Below are 26,661 nucleotides of genomic sequence, written 5' to 3' on the forward strand. Positions count from 1 at the left end.
GAGACCCGTAAGGGCTGAGCACGTGTGTGGCTTATTCACCACTGTCTCCTCAGCACTTAGTTCACTGAGCAGCACGTCAAGACACTATCCTGCAGGAGGCTCTTGCTTCCTCCCTATTAACCTCGTTCTGATCCCACTGTGGAGGAGACTGCATTCAGAAATAGATTTCTATTTCTTGAATACAATTTGCAATTGCTTTAGGTGCACTTGCAACAGATGTTATAATTTGTTACAGAATTGTTCCAGTTACTCTTTCAGTAGCTCAATTTAAATTTTTAGGTAGCAAAACAACTCTTTACAAAGATGGTGGCGTTCTTAGATTTGACCCAGACCTTAACAGATCATTTTTTCCAAAACAGAAATAAAAGGTAATAAGATGCCAATACAGAGGAAAGAATAGAGACCATTTCATGTCATACAGCTATATCCGTGACTCTAACTCACACAGACCTACTTATTCCCAGATTTAGAATTATTCTGGCACCTCCAGGACTTCACTCAACAACAGCACTTCTAAAATGGACATGGTGATAGTGTTTACCTACCTTGGGCCTCTGGACCATTCCGGCCTCATCTTTAGACACTGAGAACAGGGGGATGGCTGGTTGTGAAATATCATACCACGGTTTCCTGGGTCCTAGACATGTGACTTGGAATTGAGTGGGAACAGAGCAAAATCCTCTGAGCTGGAAATGGATCTTGTGTCCAAGTTTATCTGGAAAGTCTGTTACCATCTTGTCGTCTCAAACCCCCAAGCCCCCACCCCTACTCTAAATAATTTAACCTCTTGGTATTATAATTTTGGAGTAGTCTTTTTGTTGTGGGTCCCTGAAAGAGGGTCTCTTCTATCGCTTGCCCAAAGGTAGCAGAGTTTTCCTAAAATCACTACTTGAACATTTAATGGAGACGTATATGATGATTAACCCCACTTAAGAGGAATTTTATTTGGAACACCTTCAGATTAAATACAAACACACGTGAGCATATTTATTGCATGTTCTTGGAACTTGCTGTTCCTTTCTCTTGTGAGGTTCTTCTTGATGTTGTTGACGTGGATGGCTCCTTGTTATCTCTCAAGTCTCATTCTCCATGTCACTTACCTGGAGAGGCTTGGCCAGACCAGCCAGTCTAATTAGTCCCCTCCTCCTTTATTTTCACAGATCCTGTTGTTTTTCCTTCATACAATTTATCACAAGTTTTCATGTATTTATTGTGTTCATTCACTTAATTCTGTCAATTCTACCAGACTGTAGGATTCCCACGGGCAAGGGCCTTATTTGCTTCGCTCACTTTTGTATTCCTGGCACCTTGCACGGGTGCCCTGACTTCATTTAAAATTTCTAAATGAATGAGTAAATATTTCTTGGTTGTTTCACTTATACTTGTTCCTTCTACTGAGTTTTCATTTCTGCTACTGCACTGTAACCCCAATGAGATAGGAGAAAATTATAGTGCCCCTTCCCTCCATCACTAAGTGCGGAGATGGCGATGCCTTTGTGGAGAAGCTACTTGCTGGCTTTTCCTGGGCGGCTGTCATGTACACAAAGGTGAACAATAATTCTATTCGTAATAGCATGACTGAGACAGGAGAGCTGTCAGAAATGCTTTACGAGTTACACTCATTGGGCTCTTGGGCACTCGCAACTGCAAACTACTGACATAACAATTAAGTGAGAATGTGCAGAATGTTGAAAAGAGGGGTGTGTGTGAAATGAAATTCGGACGTACACATTCTTCCCTGCCGCTAGGAAACTGAGCCTCTTGCAGCAAACCCTCTGTCCAGTTGGGGGCGGCAGCATCCCACTCCCTGAAGATGTGTAGGTGGCAGGAGCAATTCGCGTTCAGAATCTTTTGACTCTACCCGCTCACCGTAGCGCCTTAGCCCGCTCGAGTTTCAATGCGCGTTGTGGCTTGCCGAAGCTGAGCCCTATACACCGCCTGCTGCTTTCCGGATCATGGCTTCTCCGAGTTCCTTCACCTACTGTTGCCCTCCATCTTCCTCCCCTGTCTGGTCAGAGCCGCTGTACAGTCTGAGGCCAGAGCACGCGCGGGAGCGGTTGCAGGACGACTCGGTGGAAACAGTCACGTCCATAGAACAGGTGAGGTGGCTTGACTGGGTGAGGCGCCCGCGCGCGGGCTTCTGGGAGCGGGAGTCCGGTCTTCAGGGCTGCTGGGGCGCGGAACTCACCTGGGAACTACAGCTCCCAGGGTGCACCGCGGCGCTTCCCCTTTGGGAAGCTCCGGGCGCCCAGGCTTGGGCTGGGGGAGTGGAGGTTTTTTGGCCCAGGTTGGGGAGGGGTCGATGTCAAAGCTGGAGCGAGAGAACAGTACCTAAGCCTTGGGGAGCAGAGAGGATTTTGTTCCGTACCTGGAGTACTGAAGCAGCCCAAACGGATTTACAGCCCACTCCTTTCTGCCTGACATTGGGAGGCTCTCTGATGGAGAGTTCACTTTTTACAGCCTGATTGTAGTTGTGGGACAAAGAAGGGGAAGAGAATTGCCCAGACTGTGGTCATGCCGTTCTGTTGTAGGAAGGGGGAACCTTTGTAGGGCCTGATAGTGGGCTTTTGCCTAACACTCGGGAATGAATTGTCTAAGGAGATACGTGTGCTGACAGAGCAAGAGATTTTACTGAGAACGGGGTGCCTGGGTGGAGAGCAGCAGGGTAAAGGAACCCAGGGGAACTGGTCTGCCACGTGTGGCTCACAGTTTCAGGTTTTATGGTATTGGGATTAATTACTAGGTTGTCTCTGGCCAATCATGTTGCTTGGTTCATAGCCTAACTCAGGGTCCTTTTTTGGCATGCATCTCAGCCAAGATGGATTCCAGGGAGAAAGACTCTGGGAGGTTGGTCTCTATCGTTGAGCCCCTCCTGAATTCTCCTGGTTAGTTTTTCTCTGAAGCACCACGTTGCTTATGGGGACCTCTTGTTGGCCAAGTTGGGTGATTTTGGTCAACACTTACCTAACTCCCCTGAGACACTTCATACTCAACATACTTATTGGGAATTGGGGCAGAGGTTTCTTTCTTCTGTAGCTACTTCCTGTTGGCAGTGGGCACCTTCTTATCTGCTGCTGCTGCTGCTAAGTCGATTCAGTAGTGTCCGACTCTGTGCGACCCCATAGACAGCAGCCCACCAGGCTCCCCCATCCCTGGGATTCTCCAGGCAGGAACACTGGAGTGGGTTGCCATTTCCTTCTAGAGTAGAAATCTCTCTCCACCTGATCTAAATCTAGGCATTCTGTGTCTAAAACTGACTTCCACCCTTATAGTAACAATTTGGCCTGAAACTGTTGGACTCTGTCGGAGATAAACCTTGTAAGCAGATGAAACAGACAGGGGCTAAACAGGAGGCCTAATAGGATGTTCATTGCGGGGCTTGGAGGAGAGGGGGGGAAGAAAGGCAACATTTGGGGTGAGGGCTGCAGAGTGTGTGACTTTCTTCTGACTGGTGGGTGGTGAGGTATGGTGCTCCAGGAATCTTGGGCTCAGCCTGAAGTTACCATCCTCCACTTTGGGGGTGCGTGTGTGTGTGTGTGTGTGTGTGTGTGTGTTGTGAGGAAGGGGGGGGCAGTTTGTCATTAGAACTCAAAGATACAGTTATGCATGCTTCTGGAGTAGGAACCAGGACCCTGCCCCAAGGATGTCCCACCACTTGGCTGTTCCTCCCCTGTTTTTGCATCCTTTCCCTTCCCTGATTAGCAGCTGTTTGAATCTGCCCTTTGGAACTCAGTGAAGGTCAAGGAGGCTGAATGAAACCTATAACCTACAAACAGGAAACAGAAAGGATTTGTACTCTGTGGGAGCCCCACAGATTCCTGCTCAGTGTCAGTCCCTTCTTTGATACTTCTCAGTCTTTCAGGGAATGGGACAACAATAGCAGTGGCAAATTCCTGTTGAAATGGGGCCTAGTCTTGTCTCAGTTTAGGGACTAGACACTGAATTGGAAATGTTTCTGAGTTCCAGGTACTGGATCTGAGTCTCTTATTATTAAGATCTTAATCCTCTGTTCCACCATTTTGGTGTAACAGACTTAATTAGAAGTAATTAGAGGAGTGAAACCTGGAATAGGCAAAATAAATCTCATTCCCTGAGGTATTTAGAAGAATAAGCTTGAAAGCCTTTCTGAACCTTGCACCTTTGGGAGACTTGAAACCAGTTGTCTAATTGCACCTAAGTAAGTTTTAACTTCTGATGTAGCATTGACATAACAGGAGCTATTGGCCACTACACATATATTTCTTCTTTTTGTTAATACCTGATCTAAAGCACTTTCATTTTTTAGTTACAAGAGGATACCTTGAAACCGTAATGTTACAGCTACCAGTCACCAGTGGACATTGTTTTGAGAAATGCCGGTGACATCCCATGTCTGACATAGCTCAGAAAACTCAAGTTCTCAGCAGTACTTGGCCTTGTCTGAAATCACGTCCATAATGCCTCCTAATATTAATAACCTTAAGTGTCTCAACCACAGCGACTCCACTTTGACTTTCAGTTTCATTTTTCTCCTTAATTGGCCAAAGCAGGTGTCTCTGATAAAAATTTTAGTGTTATCTAGGTATGAGATGATGTAAGAATTTGGGCTCATAAAATCTCTTGAAACTATAACCATCTGAAGGCTTGTTCTGTCAGTTTTTCCAGCGCACAGAGCACCTCATCCTTGATCTCCACACTGAACTCCTTTCGGGGATGTGTTGAAGGTCAGTGGCCACAGTACCCAGTGATCTCTTTGTTGCAGAGTCAGATGGAAAGTGCCAATTTTCAGTTGGCAGGGCCCCTTCCGGGTCATAAATTCGACCATAGTTTGGGGGGCATTTCATGACCATTTTGTCCCACAGTGCTTGGACTGCTCATTTCCAGGTCTGGTGAAGGTTTCACTGATGGACTAGGCCCTATGAACAGTGGCCCAAAGTCTCTAGACCACCTTAGTCTCTTATGGTCCAGGAAAATATTCCTTCCTGTTGCTCCTTCCTATATCTAAAGTTATGCTTTTATAATCATTGATCTCACGTGGAACTATGTATCATCATTGTATCAGAGGCTCAGCCACATATTTGGAAATGCAAGAAACAACAGTTTTGTAAAACAGGCAATATAGAAAAAAATAGTACAGCTAGCAGAATTAGTAAGGTCACAAATTAAAATTAAAGTCAAGAACTTCTATTAGGTGCAGCCCAGTATATCCCAGGTCATCTGATTTAATCTGCTTTGTATCAGTCTTTATCTTCAAGGGAAATTATATATTGGCATTGTCCATAAAGCACCCAGCCCGATTTCCTAGTATTACTAGTCTGGTTATCCCTAGTGGTTTTTTGGTGTGTTGTGTGCATGCTCAGTCATGTCCAACTCTTTGCGACCCTATGGACTATAGCCCACCAGTCTCCTCTGTCTATGGAATTTTCCAAGTAAGAATACTGGGGTGGGTTGCCATTTCCTATTCCAGGGGATCTTCCTGACCCAGGGATCGAACCCACGTCTCCCTTGTTTCCTTCACTGGCAGGCAGATTTTTTACCACTGCACCACCTCGGAAACCTTTAATTGTTACCAAAATAAGGGAGCCTTTACATTTAAATGACCATATGCTAACCTTCTGGTTGCAGATCATGGAACATCTTGTCATCATCCAAAGATAGATTACTGAGTTAAGCTTCAGAAACAAAGTGTGTCTTTTTAATAATTCAATTAAACTTTGCAGCAATGTAACATAACAGCAAGGAATGAATTATCTGATAAGTGAATCTTAGTGAATATAGGCCTCAATAAACAGAATTTAGTATCTATCTGGAACATTTTTTCTCTAAAATCACCCTCATTTTTATCAAATATGCTGCTGCTGCTGCTAAGTCGCTTCAGTCATGTCCGACTCTGTGTGACCCCATTGACGGCAGCCCACCAGGCTCCCCCGTTCTTGGGATTCTCCAGGCAAGAACACTGGAGTGGGTTGCCAGTTCCTTCTCCAATGCATGAAAGTGAAAAGTGAAAGTGAAGTTGCTCAGTCATGTCCGACTCTTAGCGACCCCATGGACTGCAGCCCACCAGGCTCCTCCATCCATGGGATTTTCCAGGCAAGAGTACTGGAGTGGGGTGCCATTGCTTTCTCCGTTTATCAAATATAGCCAAATCAAAATTAATTTTTCCTCAAATTAAATCTGATTCATTGATGAAAGTCCTCCTGATGCCAGGAAGGCCACACCGAGGGCTTTTGTCACAGATTTTGCCTTGTAGATTTAAGTGAATTCCTCCCTTTTTGAGGTCCACAGAACACCTTGAGATTCCTGCACCTGTTAGGAAGTGGCCTTCCTAATTTATCTGATGAAGTTGCTAGGAACCCAAGAGTTTCCAGTCTCCAGAGAGCTCAGGTAGAGAGAAAAGAGAAAATTTTAATTCTGCTTATAAAGGTATAATTTACGAATTTGCTGTAAGTCATAATTAGTTTGAAGGGGTTTCTTATTTTTTAATTAATTTCTTTTTGATTGTGGTAGGTCTTATTTGCTGTGGCTTGTGGTCCCTAGAGCACAGGCTCAGTAGTTGTGGCACGTGGGCTTTAGTGGCCCCATGGCATGTAGAATCCTCTCGGACAAGGGATGGAACCTGTGTCCCCTGCATTGGCAGGCGGATTCTTATCCACTGTACCACCAGAGAAGTCTGAGAGTGTTTCTTCATATCTGGAAAACACAGATTAAAAACTAATAATGTTTCAGACAGAAACCATAAAAATTATAACCACGTTAATTAGTTTACTCAAACCTATGTAACTAATCCTTTTTGTTAACTTTTTATGAAGCTGTCAGATTTTTTTATTAGGATTTTTTTCTCTTACCCAGTTCCCCTGTATAATCTGAGATTTATCAGAGTACAGTAACTGTCTATAAATGAGAGAAAGACTTAAGAAGTCATGGTTAAACATTTGACAATGTAATTGATGAGAGAAACTTAGTTACTGCTGTGATACACATTTTAAAATAACAGCTTAAATTATAACATGATATCAGGACGTTGTGCTAAGTCACTTCAGTCATGTCTGACTCTTTTTGACCACATGGACTGTAGCCCGCCAGACTCTTCTGCCCATGGGGTTTTCCAGGCAAGAATGCTGGAGTAGGTTGCCATGCCCTCTTCCAGGGGATCTTCCATACCCAGGGATTGAACGCATATCTCTTACAGTGGCAGGCGGGTTCTTTACCACTAGCACCACCTGGGAAGCCCGATATCAGGACATACCCAAATTTAAAAACATGATACAATTTTTAGAATGTCTATATTAATAATTTTTATACATACAGTATATTCTAAGTAGGTTTATCATTCATGTGATAATGCTGTCCGTGTAATCTATCAAATACTACTAGTTAAATATTTCTCTCCAAGATGCCTCAGAGACCCTCTAAAATGTCCCGAAGTTAACTGGAGGTCAAAAGAACTTTAATCAAAATTTGGTATGTGGGAAGTTTGTCAAAAATTTCAAAACACTTGGTCAAGTAAGAGCATAGGTCACTGGGAGATAATACTTATTCCCTAACCAAAGTTGCAAGAGATCAACAGCAAATGCAGGCTGCTTAAAGGCACAGAAACTCACACAACCTGTTATCGAAACAGCATTCAAAGGAAACTTTGTTTTCTTAATAGAGAGTGAAAAGCAAATCTAGTCTTGCACCAGCTTGCCTTTAACAACAAAATTCAATTAACTTCAGTCTAAACATAGCCAATCCTGACCTCCCTCAGGATGGTCTTTATCTCCCGTGTTAATCTCCCGTGTTAGTCTGTTCCCCGTGGTCTTCTCTGTACAGAAACAACCAGCTCTAAGACAGGCTCACTTTCTTTTCCCCTGCTGCTGCTGCTGCTAAGTCGCTTCAGTCATGTCCGACTCTGTGCGACCCCATAGACAGCAGCCCACCAGGCTCCCCTGTCCCTGGGATTCTCCAGGCAAGAACACTGGAGTGGGTTGCCATTTCCTTCTCCATTGCATCAAAGTGAAAAGTGAAAGTGAAGTCGCTCAGTCGTGTCCGACCTTTGGTGACCCCATGGACTGCAGCCTACCAGGCTCCTCCATCCATGGGATCTTCCAGGCAAAAGTACTAGAGTGGGGTGCCATTGCCTTCTCTGTCTTTTCCCTTAATAAAATGCAATTCCATTTCTCATACTTTGTTCCCTGAAAACACACATCCTATTTTCCTACTATATACTGAAATTCTTCCCTAATTACATATTTATAGAGTCCTCAAGTCTTAAAAACCTTAATTTCTAGTGAAAACTGAGAAAGTAACCAGTTATGATGTCTTCTAAATTAATATTTTGTAGATTGGTGAACATAAATGCCTGTGATAGTTTCTAAAAACATTTGCTTTTTAAAAATATCTATTTAAAAAATTTATGTATTTATTATTTATTTGATTTCTATCAAACCTAGGTACAATAAGGGCATTATACTTTAATAACTCTAAAGACTTGTCTGTGTTAATTAAATCAACAAACAAGGTTTAATACAAGATACTAATTTATACTGAATATTTCCCAGTTCTTGTAAACCTGAAATTAATTCTAACCAGTAATTTTCTGTATTTTTGAGCACTTACATAAGCACTTAATTTTGTTTAAGCCAGTTAAGTAGAGCTCATTGACAAATTAATTTTGATAACACCATTTGGTAATTTGGATGGTATTTGATAATACCATCGAAAGGTAAGGACATATATATAATGTACACTGACATTTAGACAGATACAACCAGAGAACTCATAGATTCATTTTTTAAACGTAATCATGAATCAGGTATTACAACATAAAATTCAGTAGCTTCTTTCCTCTTTTTTTTCCCCCCTAATTCTCAAGAATTAGTGATCATCTATATAAGATAAATAATCCTGAGAGCCATGGTCTCAAGGTACAGGGTGAGATGAGCAAGTTCTCCTAGAAGAATTTGTTCCCGCAAAGTCAAAATTCTGAAAAGATGTTTCATCAAGCTTTCTTTTTCTAACCATATATACAAAAATAACCAGTTCTGGAATTTTTTAAGAGTTTCACCTAAACCAGTTTCTCTGGAGCCTGAAGAATATTGTGGCTACACAGGACTATAATAAAGTATCGTCTTAATCTCTTAATAAAATATCACCTTCTTCGTAGGCTCATAGGTAAAATCCTTCTAGTCAGACAGCATTCATCTAAGAGGGCTCTGCAGTGGACAGAACCAGACTTTCCCATGTCACAGAGCAGAATGGCCGTCATAAATCACAACCCAGGACACAGAGTAGAACACACACACAGGCCCAGTTTTGTAATCAGACACTTCCTTCATCACAAGATCACAATCTCTCAGAAAACCTCCTACAGAGACACAAAACTTCAGATCTCAGAAAACCTCCTACAGAGTCACAGAACCTCAGTACTGACAAACAGTAAATGGAAATATCTTAGGTTGCCAAAGATTTCAAAGGGAGGAAAGGAGGACAGATTGAAAGAAGAGGGGAACAAGGCGGCACAAAAAGGGGTGGTCTTATGGATATCTCCTGACACCTACAGATGCCCAGGCATTATAGGGATTTTTCCTGGGCTTATAGGAAGGAAGGATGGGAACTTGGCCCTACCAGAAACCAGGTTAAGATCATTGGCGTTCTTTGCCCACCAGAGGTGATCAGCCTCCGTCCCTCAGCTCAGGCTGAGGCTCTTCAATCAGACTTCTGTGTCCAGTACCAGGACAGAAGAAAGGAGGGTAGGATAGAAGGGATTGAAAAGAGAAAAGAGAGGGAAGGGAAAAAAGGTCAACAAAGTCTCTTGTTTGTTACCTGGTCGGGGCATTCTGGCCAGTCATCTGCATCAAGGGGAGGCCGGGGACAAAAGAGCTCTGGTAGCAGCTGCTGGGTCTGGTTTGTGGGTGAGTGAGCTGGTCCCTGAGTTCCCCAGTGGTCAGGCTGTCAGTCGTAGCAAAGGGGTCCCACCAGAGTTGCCTGTTGTTACAGGAAGGGGGACCCCTTCCAGGGCCTGAGAGTGGACTCTTGTCTAACACTAAGAAATGAATTGTTGGAGAAGGCACATCTGCTGACAAAGCAAGAAACTTTATTGGGAGGAGGCATCTGGGTGGAGATTAGCAGGGTCAGGGAACCTAGAAGAACTTCTCTTCCACTTGGCTCGTGGTCTCAGGTTTTATGGTCATGGGATTAGTTTCCAGGTTGTCTGGCTAATCATCTTGCTTGCCCCGTAGTCTGATTCAGGGTCCTTCCTGGTAGCACATGCATCTCTCAGCCAAGATGGATTCCAGGGAGAAGGACTCTGGGAGATTGGTCATCTCCTTCCTCTTTCGGCCCCTCCTGAATTCTCCCAGTTAGTGTTTGGTCGAAGCACCATGGGACCTCCTTTTGTGAGACAGCTTAGGCAAGTGGGCTTGGCCAAGGCGGATGGTTTCAGTCAACAGTTCCCTAACAACAGTTCCAGGTTCTGTTTAATTTCTGAGCTGCAATGCCAGATTTGAGGCCTGCCTCCTGGGTGGGCAGTTTAGTAGTTTTTCTATCATTTGAGCACCAGCAATGTGTTGGACAAAATGTTGAATGCTGGAAATACAAAGAAATAAAATAGTCACTGATCTTGAGCACTGCAGAACCCAGCTAGGGTAGACAGACTGGAAAATAATACAGTTTGGGAAGTAAGACTGTAATAAGACTATGAATTTTGGACTTCTTGCCATTCACTGAAGCCTCAAAGTAGATAGAAGCTGTCACTTTGAAATGTATTTGGGGAATGAGTAGTGAACTATGGTTTTGTTTTTCTTCTCATCCTCCAATTGGAATTGTTCCCAAGTTAGTTATTGTGGAAATGCTTACCCATCTGTCACTAGAAATGATCAGAACAATTCTTTTTAGCACCAACAAATAAGCATCAGGCTGCTTACTAAAAATAAGAGCTCTTAGTAACATTAGTCTCCAGGCTTAACCTTTGATTTTCATACCTGAGGTTGGAAGCCTCAATTTTGGTAAAATTAGTAATGATAAGTATTATATTGTATTGACTATAAGCATTGACTATAATAACAAAACAAGGGTTTGAATACATACTTATACATTCAGTAGGAGAGGGAATATTTTAACTGGAGATCTAAGCTTCATGGGTTTTAGGGTAGAAAGGGAACTTACCTTTTGAATCTAGCGTCCCAGGTTAGTTAGCCCACCAGTGTGTCCTTCTACAGAAGTCTTTTGCCAAAGATTGCAGAGAAATCTCCCATCAACAAAAAAGCTCCAGGATCTTGGCAGTATTCCTAAGTAATGGATTGTTGAATTGATCCACGTCAAGCCTTTTTCTTTTTATCTGACCTAAGACTATAGGGTCACCTTTTGTGCAGTTAATTGAATTGACCCAGCAGATAAGGCTACGGATAGATAAGATGTTAGTGGAAAAAAGGGAATCAGAATTTGGTCTAATTTACAGAGGAGAACAGAGATGTCCAGGGTTAGAGGGGTAAGTCAAAAAAAGGAACCTTATCAGGAACTTTACTGATCTGTTCTTTCCCTTTTGCCTGCACTACTTTTTTTTTCAGTTGAGGCCCTGCTTAGTTTCTATCAGGGAAAATCCAGCACTTACATTCTAAGTGCTTAGGTATAATGAGTGATGCAGAAATGGATGCAACACAGGTCTACAAAAGTGTTGGCCAGTGTCTGGACCAGGTGTGGAAGCTAGGTTCTGATATGGAACATTGGCGCTATTAGGATGTCTTTCAAGTCTAGGCCCAACTATGTGGGGGAGAGTAAAGCATCTTACATTTCTTTTCCATGTTGCTATTCCAGCTCACATTTTAAGTCTAGGATAAACAGTTCCAGATCATGGGAAGATAACATAGTATCTCATTTTCATAGCTGCCTCAGTAGTTTTAATAATCATTATAGTATCCATTTATTGAGCATATATTTTCCATACCCAATATATCATTCAATTCTTATGCATTTTTTAGATGAGAAGACTGAGTCTTAGAGAAGGACCAGGTTGGTAGGTTAATGATTATATAGTCATAGAAAAAACAACCTTGCTAGGAGTTGTTTACAGAAGATACTACTGTTATTCATTTGGTTCTGCCTGAAGATTCCATTTATACTTAGGGATTTACTGACAGAGCTCAATTTTGTGCCATTGCCAGTAAAAACAAGTCCTTGTCACCTGCTTCCCATCTGATTATCAGGAGACTATTGGCTTAACAATAATTTGATAATAGAAGTTAAACTTCTAAACAGTGGAAAGAGTCCTTAGCTTGGGTTTTTCATTGCATTCATTCATTTTATTATTCACCCAACAAATACTTGAGTGCCTTCTTTGTGCCAGGCACTATTCTAGATGCTGGACATAAGGGAGTGAACAAAAGAAGCTGAGTTGATGCCTTTATGAAACTTTTGTTCTAGGCTGGGAAGGCAGTAAATTAAAAAGGAGAAAAAAAAAAAAGTGCCCGTCCATCCATCTCTATCTAATGTTAGAGAGAAGTGCTGTGGAGAAAAATAAAGCACTATAAGGGAGATAGAATGTGTCAGGGATAGATAGGGTAGGAGCAGAGGAGGTTTTTATATACGCTGGTAATAAAGGAAGCTGCTGCTGATGTGATGTTTAGGCTGAGACCTGAAGTAGGTGAGGGGACAAGTGATGCCTGTATTTGGGGGAAAAGCATTCTGGGCAGAAAAGGCAGCAAGTATAGGGTACCTGAGGCAGGGGTGTGCCTGGTGAGTGGAGAGCCACTGAGCAGAGAGGTTAGCAAATGGAATAGGAGCTGAGGTTGGATCTTGTCTTTCAGATATTCTGGTTGGGATGGGAAGCCATTTGGCTGAGTAGCTTCCATTTACCTCCCCAGAGTCACTCCACCCTTTTCTAACCTGCTCTGCAGGTCCCAGTAGGCAGACCTGCACTGACAGGCAGCCTTGCTTTCTGACTTCTGGTTGCATTTGCTCACAGGGAGTATTAGTAGGGAATGAGTGAGAGAGAAGGATGAGATGGGCATCTGTATTCTCTTCTCAAAGAAGTGTGTGGGTGGGGCAGTCGCTAGGCTTAAGGTCAATCCCTAATTAAGTGTCTCCTCCATGGAGCTCTCCGTCTCCTTCTCCACTCCTTCTTTTCATTCTTCAGGTCTAGAAGGCGGTGAAGTACCCCATGCTGCTAGCCCCCGTGTCGTGATAGGAACTCTCCTCAGATCACCCACTTTGAATGTGCCATCTGTTTCCTACCAGAGGTCAGACTGATCTGTAACTGGAGGATTTTTCCACAATCTTTTGAGCATTTGAGCAGGCCCATTTAGGGCCCTGTTCAGAGTAGACTGTGAGGAGGCCAGCGTGGCTGCAGGGAAACCAGTTAGGTGGCTATTGCAATATTGATGATGGCTTTGCTCAGGGCTGTGGTGGTGGAGGTAATGAGCAGTGCTGAGATTCTGGGTGTCTTTTGGAGGTCTCTGTCTTGACAAGCTGTTTTACTTCTCAACGAACTGATGAGCTTAATGCTCAGAGGACCTTTTATGACCACAAAGCAAGATGTTGTTGTATTGTTAGTGATTGTCTTCCTTTTTGTGTCATCTGCAGCCAGCCCATTGCAAATGTTCCATAATTCAGGCTGGTAGGGTAATACCAGTACAGTCTCAGAGGTAGCAGGCTTACCAAAAGCAGTTGTTACTGAAGATACTACTCCCATTTTCCTTTTAGACAGCCCTTGAACAGAGGCAAAAGCATTCTCCACCTGAAATGGCATGATGTCATTAGACAACATTCCGTCAAGTAACAGTCAATTCGGAGGGAAATCTGGAAGAATTATTTGTTGTTGTTCCATTGCTCGGTTATGTCCAACTCTGCGAACCCATGTACTGCAGCACGCCAGGCTTCCCTCAGTTCAGTCCAGTCACTCAGTCGTGTCTGACTCTTTGCGACCCCATGAACTGCAGCATGCCAGGCCTCCCTGTCCATCACCAACTCCCGGAGTCCACCCAAACCCATGTCCATTGAGTCGGTGATGCCATCCAACCATCTCATCCTCTGTTGTCCCCTTCTCCTCCTGCCTTCAATCTTTCCCAACATCAGGGTCTTTTCAAATGAGTCAGCTCTTCCCATCAGGTGGCCAAAATATTGGAGTTTCAGCTTCAACATCAGTCCTTCCGATGAACACCCAGGACCGATTTCCTTTAGGATGGACTGGTTGGAGTTCTTGCAGTCTCCTTGCAGTCCAAGGGACTCTCAAGAGTCTTCTCCAACACCACAGTTCAAAAGCATCAGTTCTTCAGCGCTCAGCTTTCCTTATAGTCAGACTCTCACATCTATACATAACCACTGGAAGAACCATAGTCTTGACTAGACAGACCTTTGTTAACAAAGTAATGTCTCTGCTTTTTAATATGCTGTCTAGGTTGGTCATAACTTTCCTTCCAAGGAGTAAGCGTCTTTTAATTTCATGGCTGCAATCACCATCTACAGTGATTTTGGAGACCCCAAAAATAAAATCAGCCATGGTCAGCCCCATGAAGTGATGGGACTGGATGCCATCTCATTAGTTTTCTGAATGTTGAGCTTTAAGCCAACTTTTTCACTCTCCTCTTTCACTTTCATCAAGAGGCTCTTTAGTTCCTCTTCACTTTCTGCCATAAGGGTGGTGTCATCTGCATATCTGAGGTTATTGATGTTTCTCCTGGCAATCTTGATTCCAGCTTGTGCTTCATCCAGCCCAGTGTTTCTCATGATGTACTCTGCATATAAATTAAATAAGCAGGGTGACAATATACAGCTTTTCTGTCCTTCATCATCTCTTGGAGTTTGTGCAACTCATGTCCATTGAGTCGGTGATGAATTCTTTTTTCTTAGAGGAAAAAAAAAAAAAAGAATACTCCTGAAGCAATCATAGAATGACTCACAAGAGCATATAATGAAGTGCTTAATTCTGACAGCGTTGCACGAGGTTTCAGGGAGTGGAAGCTGATCTGTTGTGGGCTGAGGGAGTCAGAACAACTTCATAGAGGATGTGGATGGGGTCGAGCTGTAAAGATGGAGTTTGAGGGGCAGCCATGCCAATTTGAGAAGCCCTTAAGAGGGAAGTCTTACCAGTTTGGCTGTGGTAGGGAATTACATCAATGGATGAGGGGGCTGATCTAATGGTAGATGGGGAAGAGGGGAAGGTAGAATGGGATGAAGAGAGCCAGGCCAAAGAGCTGGCTGCAAGTGCCAGGCATTGCACTACTGCAGATCCTGAAGGAGGGAGCACTGGGAATCCAGGAATGAATCCTGAACTGCTGCTGATGACATGTTTCAAGCTCTAGTCTCTGAAAGATTATTAAATGGAAGTGGAACAAGTTCCTACATATGGTCAGACTAACTAGTTTTTTATGCTTCTGATAAAAGGGACCAGAGCTTTGCTTGTTAAATGCTTAGTAGGCTAGTTACGTGAATCAATTTTATTTTATTGAAATTCAGCATATATCATGTTACTCAACTATAAGACAGTGCAAATATCAAAATCTCCCAGTTTTCCTTTTACAAAGCTCCCTAAAGTGCTTTTTGGAGTACACTTGGAGTATACTTTGTAGTATACTTGGAGTATATACAAGTACACATACTTGTAGGAGCTGAAGCTCCCATACTTTGGCCACCTGATGGGATAAGCCAACTCATTGGAAAAGAGCCTGATGCTGGCTGAGAAAGATTGAGGGCAGGAGGAGAAGGGGATGACAGAGTATGAGATGACTGGATGGCATCACTGACACAAGAGACATGAATCTGAGTAGACTCCAGAAGATAGTGAAGGACAGGGAAGCCTGGCGTGCTGCTGTCCATGGTGTCGCCAAGAATTGGACCCGACTTATCAACTGGACAACAACAAAACAAACCAAAAGCCTACTGACAAGATTTACATTTTAAATTTAGGTATCTATGGATGAGATGGCTGGATGGCATCACCAACTCGATGGACATGAGTTTGAGTGAACTCTGGGAGTTGGTGATGGACAGGGAAACCTGGCGTGCTGCGATTCATGGGGTCGCCAAGAGTCAGACACGACTGAGCGACTGAACTGAACTGAACTGAACTATTTAAAATCACATTATTAAAATCACACTAATTTAGAAATATTGTTCTTTCTCCTCCTCATATTCATAAAACATTGTCTTCAAATTCGTCATATCCATCTTTGACCTTAATGTGTTTATTATCATTGGAGCTACATCTTAGATCTATGAATATGTTTTTGCAGGCCACACTTTTAGTTTTTCTAGGTACATCCCTTTTGAATATGGAAAAGATACTGAATATCTTATCACAAGTTACAATTATTATTATTTTACAATGTGTCTAGTTGGTGCATATCTTTGATCTTCACAATTTAAACGCTTTATTACTTTTTAAAGGGATCTTTGAAAGGGTTTACAGTGGCCGTTTACACATGAAAGTGTGAGCTCATAACCCCAGGCATTTAAATCTGTGTTTGTCTTCTTTCATTGATACCATCAGGTGACCTCTGTAGGCAGCCAAAACCAACCTTAACTTAGGTTCTTCTAGGCTGATGTATCAACCCCAACTGGTTCATATTCAAAATAAAGAATTGAAAGAACTCCCCACAGCAAGAGTTACTTTGTAAGTATTTTCCTATAAGGTGACTTGTTTTTTCTGAGGGATAATTGTTTTAGGATGAATCCTTTTCTTATATTTAATCTATTAATGATTCTTTTACCACTTCTTCAGCATTTGCGTGAATCTCAGGCAGCAACTCTGCTTTCTGGAATGGGCCTTTTTGGGAGAGAGGGGGAGATGTAGGGAGAAGGGAAGTGATGATCTATGCTATGAAAGTTGGTGCAGCATGAGATTTGCTTTAGATAGAAGCTGTGAAAGAGAAAGTACCAAATGTATGAGTTGTTGTTGTTTTTTTTAACCACTCAGCTATGAATGGAAATTATTCTGTGCTTCCGATTGAACTTCTAGAAAAATTCCATGAGCTGTCTTTTAAACAGAGCTGTCGAGAATGCAGGCAGGTGGCTAGATGTGCATTTGTGTTGCCATGGCACCTGTGTCTTGGGGACTTGGGGGCAGTCACTGCATCTGATCCCTAGATTCTCACATCGTCTCTTGGTTGTTGAAAACCACAAACTGATACACATATTAGTTTATATCGTGTACATAGACTAGGCACACACACACATATTTAATAGTTCATATTATATAAAGTTGCATGTGAATGTACATCCATTTAAATATATAGTAGGGAAGGAAAAAATCTTTTCCAGTACCCAGCTTAGATTCTCCAGATGGGGCCATGTAAATTAGACTGATCGAAAACAAATTAACAAGAGAAAAATAAACAGAAATTTATTGACACGTGCATTGTGTATGTACACCTGGGAACACCCATTGATGGGTCACCCAAAGGGTAATTACATGCCCTTGTATGCCACCTTAGGCTAAAACAAAGAAAGGGTTTTAGGCTTTGGGGCTGGGGAGACAACTCATGGGAACGATCCAGGAAAAGTATGGCAAACAAGAGTTGTTTAGTTAGGTTTGCCATTCAGATTTAAGTCAGTTCTTCTCCATTGATTAAAATTGTTAGGAGTCCTCCACTCCCTGGTATAGAGAGGGAGACATCTTTGCAAAAGGAAACTTGATGCCTTGTTTTTAGAGCTTTTCCTTCATCTCCTGGTTATCAGTGGCCTTTAGCTTAAAATAATCTATCTACCAAGAAGGCCTGTTTTGGGATGGCATATTCTGGGACTCCTCAATCTGTGTAATCTGACTTCAATAAACTTAAAACCATTCTGTCCATAGAAACACTTAACCTGTGCCCTGTCAGAAGCAGGGGTAAACTTTTGACAAATGAGTAGACTTAACTCTGAACTCTTATGTTCCCTTTTGGCCATATCCTAAGTGACCAGTTGCCTCATGACTGGAGAAAGTGAGAGATGTATTGTTAGGACTAAGTTATGTTGTTCATTAAAGAGGTTTGGGAGGGCAGACAAGGGTTTCTTTAGGTATATCTCCATTGCAGAGTTAGAATTGCTGGGTTGTAGGGTCTGTGTCCTTTCAGTGTTATTACCTGCTACTGTGTTGCCCTCTAGCAATTTAAGCATTAATTAGTGGTGTACTACAATTAGCGGGACTTCCCTGCTGGCCCAGACGGTAAAGCGTCTGCCTACAGTGCGGGAGACCTGGGTTCCACCCCTGGATTGGGAAGATCTCACTGCAGTCCTCTTGCCTAGAAAATCCCATGGAGCCTGGTAGGCTACAGTCCATGGGGTCGCAAAGAGATGGACACGACTGAGTGAGTAATTAGTGGAGTTCTATTTTGCCATCACCCTCTCTGAGACTTTGTTGTCAGCAGTCTTAATTTGGGAAAAATAGTATCTTTTACATACGTTTCAAATATCTTCCCCTGGGCTCTTGTTTGCCTTTAATCTTGCTTATTTTTATGTTCTTCTTTGTCTTTTTCCTTATAGTTTGGTATAAAGATATTCTCCTATATGCTGTTTTTATCACTTGACTCAAGTTTTTCATGTTTGAGTTTAATCAGCATGGTTTTTACTTATTTACTTTTAGGATGTGAGGTTGGAAGGCAGTTTTTATTAGCATCACTTACTGTCCATGTTTTTTCCTTTAATATTGGATTTTCTCATCTCTGCCTTAAACCAAGTTTTCGTATGTACATGGGCTGTTAGGAATTCTTTAATGAAAAATGCAGCTAAAGGGACTTCCCTGGTGGCCTAGTTGCTAAGACCCTGTACTCCCAATGCCGGGAGCCCAGGTTCAATCCCTGTTCAGGGAAGTAGATTCCACATGCAGTAGCTAAACACAACTAAGACCCAGCGTGGCCAAAAAAAAAAAAATGCTACTAGAGGACATTTCCTGAACAGTACAGCCCAGTAATGCTGTGCGCCTGACCTTTGAATGATGTGGGCTACTAGTGATAATGTAGCTGTGGATCTGTGGCCGTTGGGAACTCTTTTCTAGTGTTCATTTATGTTTATGATTTAAACTTAATTTTCCTTCATTACTTCTGGAACACCTGATGTTAAAACAAGGTTTTCTAAAAAAGGAATTGGCAGTGAGGGCAGTGGGTCTCAAACCTGGCTGACCATTAGAATCACCTCGGGAGTTTTGGCCTCCCCATCCCCTCCTCCAGGGTTGTACCCCTAACCAATTAAAACAGAACCCCTGGGGGTGGGACCCAGGCATTGGTATTTTTAAGCTCTTCTAATAGGCAGCCAGGGTTGAGAACCCATGGTTCATAAAGGATTCACAGAAGATCTCAGCCTTGATAGAGAGGAATGCCAGCTAATTACAGAGACTCTGTCAACTCTGACCACCTGCTGAATCTTGTACTCAAAGTATTAGGATATTTGTTCAGAGGAATGTTTTACCTTGTCACCTTTGTTTAACCTTTACTAGTTAAGAAGAAGAAAAGTGTGGTGACCAGTTGAAAAAAAAGATAGTTATAAATTAAGAAAGTCCTATTTGGAGTCAAACTCAAGCATCAGCCTCTGAGCTGAAATCCACCGTGACTATTAAAGAAAACCTTTTTGATCTATCAAACATAAGAATGCATCAGAATCCTCTGGAGGACTTGTTAAAAAGAATCCTCTGGGTGGGCCCCATCCCAATAGTTTCTGATTCGATAAATCTATGACCTGAAAATTTATATTTTTAACAAGCTCAGCTTGGTTGCAGGTACACTGCCTCTGAGCTACTTGCTCTAAAGGTTTCTCTTGTTGGTTTTTTTTTTTTTTTCCATTGTTGGTTTTTTAAATCCTTTCTCCTAATGACGGACAACTGGGCCATTGTCAGATTCTGGATATAATGAATAATGCTGTTACAAACATTCTCGTAGAAGTCTTTTTACGATCATGTGCTTTCATGGGTTAAAAACCTGCATGTGGAATTGTTGGATCACAGGGTAGGTGTATGTTTAGTTCTAAATGAAACCACTAGCCTTTTCCAGAGTGATCGTACATGTCACACTCTCACCAGCAGTGTGAGGGCTCTGGTTCCTTGACACCCTTGCCAGCATTTGGTGTTGTCCCTCTTTTCAACTTTAGTCATTCTGCTAGTGGATATGGAGGGGTATTGTTAAAGAGAAAATGATTCATGACACATGTTAAAGAAGACTTTATTCAAGGAGGACTACTATGATGGTGTTTTGCAGTGGGGGAGAGAGATTGGGCTCAAGTCTGAATACAGCAAGGAAAATTGGGAATTGATAGCATTCTTTGGCATTGCCTTTCTTTGGGATTGGAATGAAAACTGACCTTTTCCAGTCCTGTGCTGAGTTTTCCAGATTTGCTGGCATATGAATGCAGCACTTTCACAGCATCATCTTTTAGGATTTGAAATAGCTCAACTGGAATTCCATCACCTCCATTAGCTTCGTACGTAGTGATACGTCCTAAGGCCCACTTGACTTCACATTCCAGGACGTCTGGCTCTAGGTGAGTGATCACACCATTGTGGTTATCTGAGTCGTGAAGATCTTTTTTGTGTAGTTCTTCTGTGTATTCTTGCCACCTCTTCTTCATATCTTCTGCTTCTGTTAGGTCCGTACCATTTCTGTCCCTTATTGTGCCCATCTTTGCATGAAATGTTCCCTTGGTATCTCTAATTTTCTTGAAGAGTTCTCTAGTCTTTCCCATTCTGTTGTTTTCCTCTATTTCTTTGCATTGATCACTGAGGAAGGTTTTCTTATCTCTCCTTGCTATTCTTTGGAACTCTCCATTCAGATGGGTATATGTTTCCTTTTCTCCTTTGCCTTTAGCTTCTCTTCTTTTCTCAGGTATTAGTAAGGCCTCCTCAGACAACCATTTTGCCTTTTTGCATTTTTTTTTTCTTGCAGATGGTCTTGATCACTGCCTCCTGTACAATGTCACGAACCTCCATCCATAGTTCTTCAGGAACTCTGTCTATTAGATCTAATCCCTTGAATTTGTTTGTTATGTCCACTGTATAGTCATAAGGGATTTGATTTAAGTCATACTTCAATGGTCTGGTGGTTTTCCCCACTTTCTTCAATTTAAGTCTGAATTTGGTAATAAGGAGTTCATGATCTGAGCCACAGTCAGCTCCCAGTCTTATTTTTGCTGACTGTATAGCGTTTCGCCATCTTTGGTTGCAAAGAATATAATCAATCTGATTTTAGTATTGACCACCTGGTGATGTCCATGTGTAGAGTCTTCTCTTGTGTTGTTAGAAGAGGGTGTTTGCTATGACCAGTGCGTTCTCTTGGCAAAACTCTGTTAGCCTTTGCCCTGCTTCATTCTGTACTCCAAGACCAAATTTGCCTGTTACTCCAGTTATCTCTTGACTTCCTACTTTTGCATTGCAGTCCCCTATAATGAAAAGGACATCTTTTTTGGGTTTTAGTTTTAGAAGTTGTAGGTCTTCATAGAACTGTTCAACTTAAGCTTCTTCAGCATTACTGGTTTGGGCATAGACTTGGATTACTGTGATATTGAATGGTTTGCCTTGGAAACGAACAGAGATCATTCTCTCGTTTTTGAGATTGCATCCAATACTGCATTTTGGACTCTTTTGTTGACTATGATGGCTACTCCATTTCTTCTAAGGGATTCTTGCCCACAGTAGTAGATATAATGGTCATCTGAGTTAAATTCACCCATTCCAGTCCATTTTAGTTCACTGATTCCTAAAATGTTGATGTTCACTCTTGCCATCTCCTGTTTGACCACTTCCAATTTACCTTGATTCATGGACCTAATATTCCAGGTTTCTAAGCAATATTGTTCTTTCCAGACTTTACTTCCATCACCAGTCACATCTACAACTGGGTGTTGTTTTTGCTTTGGCTCTGTCTCTTCATTCTTTCTGTAGTTATTTCTCCATTGTTTTCCAGTAGCATATTGGGCACCTACTGACCTGGGCAGTTCATCTTTCAGTGTCTTATCTTTTTGCCTTTTCATGCTGCAAAGATGGACACAGAAATACAAAAGTCAAGGCCTGATTGGGAGGAGGATTCAGAGGAGCATAATTAAAGTTTCATGAAGTAGAGTCTCTTGGACAGCAAGGAGATCAAATCAGTCAATCCTAAAGGAGATCGACTCTGAATATTCATTGGAAGTACTGATGTTGAAGCTGAAACTCTAGTACTTTGGCTACCTGATGTGAAGAGCTGACTCATTGGAAAAGACCCTGATGCTGGGAAAAATTGAAGGCAGGAGGGAAAGGGGACAACAGAGGATGCGATGGTTGGATAGCATCACTGACTTAGTGGACATGAGTTTGAGCAAACTCCGGGAGATAGTGACGGACAGGGAGGTCTGGCATGCTGTAGTCCATGGGGTCGCAAAGAGCTGGACACGACTGAGCGGCTGAACCACAACAACAATAGTCTCTGTCAATGTTGCAGTGTAGAATATTTGCTTCTAAATCGACAGAAGCAGTCTCTAATTGATTTCAACATCTATTTAACTGCTATACCTATAAATACATGTACAGTGTGTGTGTGCAGATGTGTTTGACTTTTCAAAAAAGTAGTTGTGGTGAAATCTTGGTGTGTGCGTGCTAAGTCACTTCAGTCGTGTCCAACTCTTTGTCACCCTGTAGACTATAGCCCTCCAGGTTCCATGGTTTATGTGAGTCTCGAGGCGAGAATATTGGAGTGGGTTGCCTTGCCCTCTTCCAGGGGATCTTCCTGACCTAGGGATCAAACCCCAGTCTCCTGCATTGGCAGGTGGGTTCTTTACCGCTGCCACCACTGGGAAGCCCAGAAGCTTGATATTAAGTGTTTTGTTTTAATTCTTAATAATTTCTAACTTCTTATTATAAAAATTTTCAAATATACAGAAAAATTGATAGTATTTGTTTGCCTTCCACCTAATTTCCCTGACTCCCATAAACTGTTCAAGGAGAAATTTTAAAAGATAAGATCATGACTCATACAGATATAAAATGAACACCTGTCAAAGATTTTATTTGACTGATGAACCCAGTACTTCAGATAAGATCTCAACATGCCATACATTTATAGTAAGATAGGAATGTGGAAATAGATTTACAAATGGATGTAAAACTGGTCAATAGTCATAGAGTGATAGTTAGTTGCACTTTACTAGATACAATTTGCATATCTGTGGACAGAAATTATTTGCATTACTGTCAGTTTTCTGCAAATTAACTTCTATCTCTACAGAGTTGTGAGACAGTTTAGTCTCACAGTTAGACTAGAAATAACCTAGTAGAGATAACCCAATAATGGATCATCCAGCCAGGACACAAGTTTTCCTTTAGGGGTTGCGTCTGTATGTTTACATGGTGTGTGCGTGTGTGTGTGTGTATGAGACTATATGTATATGACTGTTTTTGCCCCTGGATTTGGAAAGAAGATGAAGTTATTTTGACAGTTAACCACTAAACGATAAAGCATGCATCTCTTAAGAATAACATTCTACATAAAGACAATAAAATTACATCTAAGAAGATTAATAATCAGATAATCACGATGGTATGGTCACTCACCTAGTGATCAGACATCCTGAAGTGCGAAGTCGAGTGGGCCTTAGAAAGCATCACTATGAACAAAGCTAGTGGAGGTGATGGAATTCCAGTTGTGCTATTTCAAATCCTAAAAGATGATGCTGTGAAAGCGCTGCACTCAATACACCAGCAAATTTGGAAAACTCAGCAGTGGCCACAGGACTGGAAAAGGTCAGTTTTCATCCCAATCCCAAAGAAAGGCAATGCCAAAGAAAGTTCAAACTACTGCACAGTTGTACTCATCGCACACTCTAGCAAAGTAATGCTCAGAATTCTGCAAGCCAGGCTTCAATAATACATGAACCGTGAACTTCTAGATGTTCAAGCTGGATTTAGAAAAGACAGAGGAACCAGAGATCAAATTGCCAACATCCGTTGGATCATCAAAAAAGCAGAGAGTTCCAGAAAAACATCTACTCTGTTTTATTGACTATGCCAAAGCCTTTGACTGTGTTAGTTCAATTCAGTCACTCAATCGTGTCCGACTCTTTGAGACCCAGTGACCTGCAGCATGCCAGGCCTCCCTGTCCATCACCAACTCCCGGAGTCTACCCAAACCCATGTCCATTGAGTCAGTGATGCCATCCAACCATCTCATCCTCTGTCGTCCCCTTCTCCTCCTGCCCTCAATCTTTCCCAGAATCAGCATCTTTTCAAATGAGTCAGTTCTTCGCATCAGGTAGCCAAAGTATTGGAGCTTCAGCTTCAACATCAGTCCTTCCAATCACAACAAACTGTGGAAAATTCTGAAAGAGATGGGAATACCAGACCACCTGACCTGCCTCATGAGAAATCTGTATATAGGTCAGGAAGCAACAGTTAGAACTGGACATGGAACAACAGACTGGTTCCAAATAGGGAAAGGAGTACTTCAAGGCTGTATAGTGTCACTCTGCTTATTTAACTTCTATGCAGAGTACATCATGAGAAACGCTGGGCTGGGTGAAACACAAGCTGGAATCAAGATTGCCAGGAGAAATATCAATAATCTCAGATATGCAGATGACACCATCCTTATGGGCAGAAAGTGAAGAAGAACTAAAGAGCTTCCTGATGAAAGTGAAAGAGGAGAGTGAAAAAGTTGGCTTAAAATTCAACATTCAGAAAACTAAGATCATGGCATCTGGTCCTATCACTTCTTGGGAAATAGATGGGGAAACAGTGGAAACAGTGAGAGACTTTATTTTCTTGGGCTCCAAAATCCCTACAGATGGTGATTGCAGCCATGAAATTAAAAGACACTTGCTCCTTGGAAGATAACCTATGACCAACCTAGACAGCATATTCAAAAGCAGAGACATTACTTTGCCAACAAAAGTCTGTCTAGTCAAAACTATCGTTTTTCCAAAGAATTGATGCTTTTGAACTGTGATGTTGGAGAAGACTCTTGAGAGTCCCTTGGACTGCAAGGAGATCAAACCAATCCATCCTAAGGGAAATCAGTCCTGAATATTTGTTGGAAGGACTGATTTGTAGCTGAAGCTCCAATACTTTTGTCACCTGATGCGAAGAGCTGACTCATTTGAAAAGACCCTGATGCTGGGAAAGATTGAAGGTGAGAGAAGAAGGGGACATGAGTTTGAGTAAACTCCGGGAGTTGGTGATGGATAGGGAGGCCTGGTGTGCTGCAGTCCATGGGGTCGCAAAGAGTTGGACACAACTCAGCAACTGAACTCCAAGAAGATTAAAAAGAAGTCTTTAATACCGTCTAATATTCACATTTGTTTTTCAGTTTCCCCAATTTCTTAAGATTCTTTTTATAGCTTTCTGGTATGTTTTGAATCTGGAGCCAATCAAAGATGCTTTATTTCAGGTTGTTTAAAATTTTTGAAGAGCTAATCCTTTGGGAATTGAATTTTCTTATGACTAATCCTGATGACCTTTCTTGTAACATTTCATGTAGCAGTGTTTCTGAAACAGATGCTTTCCGATGTCATCCTCCTCTGAAGAGAGCCAAATCACTTTCATTAACATGGTCACAAACTGTGTCCTTTGCCCTCAAGGAAAATGAACCTATGGGCTTTTTGCTGTTTACACAAGAGAAAACTATCTTTTACTGTAGGGCTGTTAATACCTTTTGTGTTGTAGCCAGTTGGTAGCTGCCTTGCCTAGCTGCCGAAAGGAGAGATTAACTAGAACAGAATAGTCTCTTGCTTTGAGATAAAAAGGAGACATGGAAATTCAAGATAAAATTCAAGATAAAATGAAAGGCCAGGGAAAGGGGACATGCTTTAGCATCTCTATATTGAAGCTGAACCTTCCTTCCTTTCTTTCTTACTCCCTTCCTTCCTAATTCTGACTTGAGAGCTATACAGTGTTAGAGTTCTTCATGATTTAGGTAACTTTCTTTTTAAATAGTTACCCTCAATTCTCCTATATTTAAAGTGAGAATTTTGATAAAATTTTAAAAAGGAGTTTTAATTATAATTCTTGTTTTATAGACACTATGCAGTTGTGACTGCTTTTCTTAATTCTGTCCCAAAGGCTAAATTTCTAATTTTACTAATGTTTGGAGGCCCCCAAGACCACTCTTAGATTCACTGATTCACTACTAGTTCAGTTCAGTTCGGTTCAGTCACTCAGTCGTGTCCAACTCTTTGCGACCCTATGGACTGCAGCACACCAGGCCTCCCTGTCCATCACCAACTCCCAGAGTTTATTCAAACTCATGTCCATTGAGTCAGTGATGCCATCCAACCATCTCATCCTCTGTTGTCCCCTTCTCCTCCTGCCTTCAATCTTTCCTAGCATCAGGGTCTTTTCAAACGAGTCAGCTCTTCGCACCAGGTGGCCAAAGTATTGGAGTTTCAGCTTCAACATCAGTCCTTCCAGTGAATATTCAGGACTGATTTCCTTTTGGATTGGATCTCCTTGCAGTCCAAGGGACTCTCAAGAGTCTTCTCCAACATTACAGTTCAAAAGCATCATTCTTTGGTGCTCCGCTTTCTTTATAGTCCAACTCTCACATCCATACATGACTACTGGAAAAACCATAGCTTTGACTAGAGGGAGCTTTGTTGGCAAAGTAATGTCTCTGCTTTTTAATATGCTGTCTAGGTTGATCATAACATTCCTTCCAAGGAGTAAGCATCTTTTAATTTCATGGCTGCAATCACCATCTGTAGGGATTTTGGAGCCCCAAAAATAAAGCCTGCCACTGTTTCCCCATCTATTTGCCATGAAGTGATGGGACTGGATGCCAT

General features: G+C 42.0%; 1 protein-coding gene across 1 annotated transcript in view; it reads left to right on the forward strand.

Moving 5' to 3' along the window:
- Positions 1-919: 919 nt before the first annotated feature.
- The window catches only part of FNTB (farnesyltransferase, CAAX box, subunit beta), a 79,105-nt gene continuing 53,363 nt past the window's right edge, over positions 920-26,661 (forward strand). The window contains exon 1 of the mRNA XM_069596812.1: positions 920-2,099. Coding sequence (XP_069452913.1) covers positions 1,956-2,099 — 144 coding nt within the window. The 5' untranslated portion in view covers positions 920-1,955. The remainder of the gene's footprint in view (positions 2,100-26,661) is intronic.

Source organism: Ovis canadensis, chromosome 7 (assembly GCF_042477335.2).
Source record: "Ovis canadensis isolate MfBH-ARS-UI-01 breed Bighorn chromosome 7, ARS-UI_OviCan_v2, whole genome shotgun sequence".
Classification (NCBI taxonomy): Eukaryota; Metazoa; Chordata; class Mammalia; order Artiodactyla; family Bovidae; genus Ovis; species Ovis canadensis.